The sequence below is a fragment of the Pundamilia nyererei genome, unplaced genomic scaffold (assembly GCF_000239375.1).
Source record: "Pundamilia nyererei isolate P.nyererei 1_Seehausen unplaced genomic scaffold, PunNye1.0 scaffold00285, whole genome shotgun sequence".
Lineage (NCBI taxonomy): Eukaryota > Metazoa > Chordata > Actinopteri > Cichliformes > Cichlidae > Pundamilia > Pundamilia nyererei.
The window spans coordinates 248,494-256,138 of record NW_005187686.1 but is presented as its reverse complement, the minus strand read 5'-3'; the positions used below and the strand labels follow the sequence as shown (position 1 = coordinate 256,138).

General features: G+C 45.6%; 1 protein-coding gene across 2 annotated transcripts in view; it reads left to right on the top strand.

Annotated features, from left to right (window-relative positions):
* The window catches only part of LOC102192089 (fibroblast growth factor receptor 1-A-like), a 17,440-nt gene that overhangs the window by 3,424 nt on the left and 6,371 nt on the right, over nt 1-7,645 (top strand). The window contains exons 2-12 of one of the 2 annotated variants that reach the window (XM_013915304.1): nt 779-907; nt 3,111-3,215; nt 3,294-3,466; nt 3,547-3,670; nt 3,813-4,003; nt 4,150-4,294; nt 4,376-4,578; nt 5,788-5,933; nt 6,265-6,386; nt 6,670-6,780; nt 6,882-7,072. In XM_013915304.1, the coding sequence (XP_013770758.1) occupies nt 811-907; nt 3,111-3,215; nt 3,294-3,466; nt 3,547-3,670; nt 3,813-4,003; nt 4,150-4,294; nt 4,376-4,578; nt 5,788-5,933; nt 6,265-6,386; nt 6,670-6,780; nt 6,882-7,072 (1,608 nt within the window). In that variant the 5' untranslated portion in view covers nt 779-810. The remainder of the gene's footprint in view (nt 1-778; nt 908-3,110; nt 3,216-3,293; nt 3,467-3,546; nt 3,671-3,812; nt 4,004-4,149; nt 4,295-4,375; nt 4,579-5,787; nt 5,934-6,264; nt 6,387-6,669; nt 6,781-6,881; nt 7,073-7,645) is intronic. The other variant, XM_013915305.1, reaches the window with a different exon arrangement.

Here is a 7,645-nt window from a genome sequence, read left to right as displayed (position 1 = left end):
GTGTGTGTGTGTGTGTGTGTGTGTGTGTGTGTGTGTGTGCGCTTTTGGCAGTGTGTCTATTCACACTCATTGATATTTGGTTAAATATCTCTTAGCAGCTGCACATCAACCAAACTCTTCTGGTGTCCATCAAAAGCTCTGGCTGATATCAGACTGCGCTCCTCCAAAATTGGTGAAGTTAATTTCAATTGGTTGGTTTCCTGGCACAGGCCCGGAATTTAAACAAAGTTCCTAAATGTTTCGGAGCGTTGAGGTTGGAGCTTTAGAAAGTTTATTCATGACCACAATCATTGTATGCAGTTTGTGCTGCGTGAGTCACCTCGGAGGGGTCAAAGGTCATCAGCAGCCGTAGCCAAAACATGAATGATGCTGTAGTGCATGTGAGTGAGCTTCACTCATCTTCTTTTCACGTTTCATCACAGCTCGTTTGTTTTATTGACTTCCTGTTTTCATTTTACGATCGTACATTTAAACAAACTAAATGATATTAATGATAAAAAGTGTATTAAGTTTAAGTTGAAGCACTGTTTTCTGTATTTTTAAACTTTTATAAGGTAGAAAAAAACTTTTAAAACTGGAACAAACCCTCCCTGTGGCAGCATTTTGCACATTTCGGATTCTTCTGCTCACCAATCATTCACATCATACAGTACGTATCCTTTTAACTTCAAACTGACAGATATCTGAAGCAGGCAGATTTCCATCCTCGGTGGCCTGCACTAGTCTGACTCTCAGAGAAAGCAGGAAGTCTGACATTGTGTGTCTGTTGTCGCTGCAGTGTGTTCGGAGCACATCGCTGTGTTGGACACGATGTCCTGCCCTCACCGCCTCCTGCTGGTTCTGCTAGTTCTGCTGGTTCACGACCCTCCGGCTCAGTCCAGGCCAGCCACAGAGGACACGCGCACAGGTGAGGAGCATCTGAGGTCTGAGGGTGGACACCATGACTGAAAGACGTATCTAAAGTCACTTTTCAGACACCTCCTACAGTTTAACCTGAGTTTGCTTCATTTAAACTAGAATTAAAGCCGTGTTTAATGTCCCAAACTCAGACACGTCAGTATAACTGACACCAGCGAGCAGCAGCAAATCCTCACAGTCAGACAGCTGGCTTTAGCATTTCAGTTTAACTGGATCCAGGATCCCAGCATGGAACGAGACGATGTAGCCTCCTGATGGAGGCTTGAAGCAGTTAGAGCCATTCATACATGTAAACACTGAGGCTGAGCTCTGAGCTGTGACAGCCCTGCTGTAAGACCCTGGTGTTTAAGGAAGATATTACTAAACTAACTAAAATTCAGTTGAAGATTTGTCAGAGAAGTGCATCTCTCTTCTTGGAGACTCTGAAGCAGGATATTTAATTTATGCATTTTATTAATTTATGAAACCAAACTGAAGCATGTGCAGGTGAATTTCTGCAGTGAAGTAAAGCGGGGTGTCTTCGGCGTGGCTGCAGCTTCAGACGCTGTTAAATGTGGGAGTTATGATAAACACATAAACACTTCTCTGAAAAACTGAAATGAAAACAAAACGCTATAAACTCACAAATATTCCTTAACAGAGAATCTGAGACACAATAACTTGTTTCTTTTAATTGGCTTTTTTTAATGTCACTGTCACTGGCTTTTATTACTATTTTTAGGTTATCTGAATAACCACAGTTCATGGTTAAAGCCTGGTGCTCAGCGTGGCGCTCTGATGATAAATCGGGTTCCTGGCAGCGCCGGTACGTTAGCCTCTTTTTAAGTGCTGCAGCGCTTGTTTGGGCCTCGCCCTCCTTTGTTTGAGGCTCGTTCACATCTGATCTTGACTGTGGTCGCGGTGTTTCTGTCTCCATGTTATATAAAAGCTCCTAAAAGTTTCCAATGAGAGAAGTTCTGTAAAAGGAAAGTGACTTTTCAAGGTTTGGTTGTTTGTGGCTGCAAGGCATCTGAAAACGTTTAGAGTGATTTTTTCCTGGTGAGAGCGAGGACAGCGCTCAGACTGGTCCTGTGAGAACACATGAAGCGCTGTGCAGCACAGACACAACAAACACGCTTGCCTCGGGTGGTGTGTGGGTGTGTGTGTGTCTGTGTGTATGTGGGTGGGTATGTGCCGGTCCAACCATCTGGACTCCAGCTGAGTGTTTGAATCTGTAGTTTCTTGTTTTGCTCGGCTCAGGTTGAAGCCACGCCTCCTTGTGGCAGACGCAGTAACAGAAAATGATCCTGAGCTGGTTTCTCGTAAACAGCGTCCCTCGAGCCCGGCCCTGTCTCACTGTTCTTCTCTGATGTGTTTACCAGGAGCTGTACTTTCAGAGCCACAGAGCCTCTTACACCATCAGTCTGCAGCAGAAGGCCTTCCAGGCTCCTGATGCTGGTTTGGTTTTCTGTTTGTGACCGCTGGTCAGAGAATATGAAACAGCTGAGGATATTTCTTTGAAGTGTTTAAGCTGAAACTGTTCTGCTCACTTCCTGCTCCAGGTTTCATTCTCAGACTCTCCCAGAGCTGCTCTGCATGATTCACAGTTCATAATAATCCCTCTTTATCTGACCCTGGGCCTCGGTCCTCTGTCTGAAACCAGCTGCTGTAGGTTTGTCTTGTTGAAAACCGACCTCCTGATCTGGAACGAAAGTCTTCTAAAGCTGTTGCCCTTTTTACAGTTAGCAGTTTATTTCAGCCACATGTTAAATGTGCACATTTCACAAGCTGATGTTTCCCATCAGGTCTTACAGATTAATTTTGCCATTACACTTCATTACACTTCTTCTGGTATGAGCTTTTCCACAGAATCAAAGCATCAAGAGGGGCACCTCAGTGTCAACCATATATTTGATTTGTGTAACATACTGGGATATTTAAAATTAGAATGCTTTTATATAGTATATAGTTTCTGTTCTGTCTTGGAGCGTTGTGACATCACTGCTTCTGGGATTACTAAAGTGTTTTGATTCAGATTCATGTCTAAAAAGGGCGGATGTTAGTTTATTCTTCTGAATGTGGAATCAGAGCGTCTGATGTCCTCTGTGATGCTCTCAGTCATCTTCCTGTGATACACATCATGTGTGGTCATTGAGGTTAATGCAGAACTGTAAAAGCTGCATGTTTTAAACAAACTGCCTTTTATTTTAAAGCAGACGCAGTGAAATCCTCCGAAGACGAAGAAGATGACGAATCTTCGTCAGAGGAAAACAAGCTGTCCGACGAGCTGTCGACGAGCAGCGAGAAGCTGCAGCAGCGTAAGCTTCAAACTGCTCTCTCTCTCTCAGACAGGTGTTTGTAATCACGATGCTTACGTGGCTGTGTCTCCTCGTTAGCGCTGGAGCCGCAGTGGGTGATGCCAGACAAGATGGAGAAGCTGCTTCACGCCGTTCCTGCAAGCACAACGGTGAAGTTTCGATGCCAAGCAATGGGAAATCCGCTTCCCTCCCTGCGCTGGTACAAGAACGGGAACGAGCTGAGGAAGGACCAACGAATCGGAGGCTACAAGGTGAGTTTGTGACATCAGAGGAAGCTTCAGAGTTAGTTTTCCTTTTCATCCTTTTGGTTTACCTGTGTTCTGTCCTTCAGATCAGAGACCACATGTGGAGTCTAATTATGGAGTCAGTGGTTCCTTCTGATAAAGGGAACTACACCTGTGTGGTGGAGAACGAATATGGAAGCCTGCAACACACTTACCAGCTGGATGTAGTCGGTAAGAGTGATGGTGAACATTTCAGGCACAGCTGAAGCTCTGTGAAACCCCATATTCCTCCAAACTGAACAAAAACACAGCAAATCATCATTCTTGTCCTCTTATTTTACCTCTGTCTTTATCTCCATCCTACCTTTTTCAGAGCGCTCTCCTCACAGGCCCATCCTGCAGGCCGGGCTGCCGGCCAACCAGACGGCAGTGGTTGGCAGCAACGTGGATTTTGTGTGCCGCGTCTTCAGCGACCCACAGCCTCACATCCAGTGGCTCAAACACATCGTCATCAACGGCAGCAAAGTGGGACCGGACGGACTGCCCTACGCTCGTGTTCTCAAAGTATGGAAAGCTGATATAAATGTAGTCAAACTTGTTCCCTTTATTCCCCGATCACACCTCAGGGGATACCTGCGTGCTGCCTGGATAGCAGCGCTTTACATCAACATGAATAATCCCAGGAGCGCCGCTCCCTTTGTCTCTCTTAGACTGCTAACGTGAACACCACAGACAGAGAGATGGAGGTGCTAAATCTGAGGAGTGTAACTCTGGAAGACTCTGGAGAGTACACCTGCCTGGCCGCCAACTCCATTGGGGTGTCGCACCACTCTGCGTGGCTCACTGTGGTCGATGGTATGTGAAGGTTCGCAGGTTTGCCACGCACAGAAACGAGCTCAAATCTCTGTTAATGTTCCCGATGTGATCTCTCCTCAGACCCTCCGCCCTCCCCACTGACCTCGCAGGCGTACCTGGAGATCTTCATCTACTGCCTTGGGTTTTTCATCATCGTCGTCCTCACCGCCACAGCAGTCATCTGCAGGTTCTGCTGTGTGCCGAAGAAAAGTGACTTCAGCAACCAGCTGGTCGTGCAGAAATTAGCCAAGAGCATGCCTCTGAAGAGACAGGTGAGGAGACAGGTGAGGCGCCCTCGCTCTCTCCTTTTTAAGATGTGCTCTCAAACGCGCTGGAGAGGAAATTGCGTATCACAAATTTAGAAGATCATCATTTAGCCTGGAGAAATAGTTTGCTGCTCTGCAAAGCCAGAACATTTTACTATTTCATTGATTGAAGAAAATAAGAACAACCCCAGGTTTCTCTTCAGCACTGTAGCTAGGCTGACAAAAAAGTCAGAGCTCTGTTGAGCCAACCATCCCTTGAGTAAGTTAACTAGTAATGACTTCATGAACTTCTTCACAAATAAAATTTTAACTATTATAGATAAAATTACTCAGAATCATTTCACATTTCACGTTATCTACAGCTATTTTCACTACAATTGATATTTGTTTAGTATTGTTCTCCAGTTGATCTTTCTGAGTTAACTTCAGTAATTACTACCTCGAAACCATCAATGTGTCTTTTAGACTCCCTTCCATTCTTACTCTGGATGGCATTACCTTGGCAAATAAAAACTGTAATTCATTATTATCAGGATGTCCTAAAAACTCCCTGAAAAGACTTCAGTTGATCCCAAATGCTGCAGCAAGAGTACAGACAGGAACTAGAAAGAGAGAGCAGATTTCTCCTATATTTTCTTCTCTTCATTGGCTCCCTGTTAAATCCAGAATTCAAAATCCTGCTCCTCACGCTGTCAGCGTTAATCTCGTTAAAATGATATTAACGCCATAACTGCATTAACGCAGCAAATCTCTGTTAGCCCATGGCATCACTGCTTCAAACTTTCCTTTTTAATAAAGAATATAGTTAGGGCTGGATCACGTGACCGTGAATCCTCCCTTAGTTATGCTGCAATAGGTGTAGGCTGCTGGGGGATTCCCATGATGCACTGAGTGTTTCTTTACTCACATGTGTTTGTACCTCTCTGCATTGAATCATTAGTTATCATTCATCTTTGGCTCTCTTCTACAGCATGTCTTTGTCCCATCTTCCTCCCCAACTGTCTGCCCCTCCCTTAACCTGGTTCTGCTGGAGGTTTCTTCCTGTTAAAAGGAAGTTTTTCTTCCCATTGTTGCCAAGCGCTTGCTCACAGGGGGTCATAGGGTTATTTTTTTGTTTCCTTTGTATTATTGTAAAGTCTTTACTTTACAACATAAAGCACCTTGAGGTTACTGTTGTTGTGATTTGGTGCTGTATAAATAAAATAGAATTGAATTCTGCGTCCACAGGTGTCAGTCGAGTCGTCGTCCTCACTGCAATCGGGGATGTGTTTGATGCGTCAGTCTCGTCTCTCCAGCGCGGCCACCACCGTCCTGGTGGGCGCGTCCCAGTACGAACTTCCCTACGACCCTGCGTGGGAGCTGCCTCGTGACCGGTAACCACGCCTTTTCTGCCCCTCGCCCCTCCCAATCTGCACCTGAGATTGCTGCAGCAATTGACATCAGGGCAAAGACTGCACTGTTATTTCTTCATCTGTTACATTCTAATGTAACCTGCCTGTCTCTGTGACCTTTGACCTATCACTAACACGACCAAACAACCAGCTTACAGACTGAGTTGGAGAGCTCACTGTCAGCTGCACAGCATGTTTCTGAAATTACGTCAGCCTCGTCTTCTCGGTCTGTCCTTAAGGTTTAAATATAATGAAAGTGAGCGTGAGATCAGCGTGCTCCTGTATCTGCTGACCGTTTGTTTGTCGTCCTCAGGCTGACTCTGGGGAAGCCTCTGGGCGAAGGCTGCTTCGGTCAGGTGGTTCTGGCCGAGGCCATCGGGATCGACAAAAACAAACCGACACGGGTCACCAAAGTCGCCGTGAAGATGCTCAAAGGTGAGAGAACTTGCAGGCAGCAGTTTAGGGTGAAAGATGCCCCCTGCAGCTGCCTCTTTGCAACCCACCTCCACCCTAGCTTCTCCATTCCAGCTTGTGTGTGTGCCCCTAATAAAATAAATGCAAATTACTTTATAAGGAAGTAAAGTTCTGACTGTCGTGGTGCTCAGTGAAGTCTCAGCAGAGCTCCAAATATAAATGTGGAAACTTGTGCAAGTGTGAGCTGCAGGGGGCATGACATTGAGGTTGTCGCTGAAAGATTACGTGTTGTTGCTGCGTGCAGCCGATGCCACGGAGAAGGATCTGTCTGACCTCATCTCTGAAATGGAAATGATGAAGATGATCGGCAAACACAAGAACATCATTAACCTGGTGGGCGCCTGCACGCAGGACGGTGAGCACCGCCGCGTCTGAGGTCTTTAAATTCCTGCCGTGTGACTATTTGCTATTAATGCGTTTCTTTCATTGTCCTGGGTTCGCCATGACCCGGAGCAGGTCCTCTCTATGTGGTTGTGGAGTACGCTGCGCAGGGTAATCTGAGGGAGTATCTGCGAGCTCGCCGGCCGGTCGGGGCGGAATACTGGAGCAGCTCCAGGCAGGCGTCACTGGGCAGCCTGGAGGTCAGGGAGCTGGTGTCGGCAGCGTACCAGGTGGCCCGAGGGATGGCATACCTCGCATCAAAGAAGGTCAGAGAGACTTTACATCATCAGGGCGCAGACTCTGCTCCTTTTCATGCTTGAACGATCTTGTGAACTCTGTGGGCATCGGTTTTCTTTTGCCAGTAAACACAGAGTGTCTGACGAGAAATCTGACACACGCAGTGCAGAAATATACTCACAGCCACTTTATTAGGTACACCCATCTCCATACTTTTATGCCTGGACTCTGCTGCTCAGAAGAATCGTGCTTCAGTTTAATTCCATTTCATTTAAGTAGCACCAAGCACAGTAACAGGTGCCTCGAGGTGTTTTATATTGTGAGATAAAGACCCTACAATTATAACTGATCATCATTTTTTTGTCTTGTGCTGGGTCTTGGTGCAAACTTACTAAAAATATGGAGCTGGATGAACTGAAGGGGTCTTGTGGGATTATAATATTATTTTATGCCATGTTAGACCCCTAATTAAAGATTGTGAATTATTATGTAGTTTTAGTTTGCATTATTCTCCTGAATTAGAAGAAGGTGATAACTATTACATTTGTTAAACTGATTTGCATTACATTAGACTGCTGATTTATTGTGAATGAATGATATTG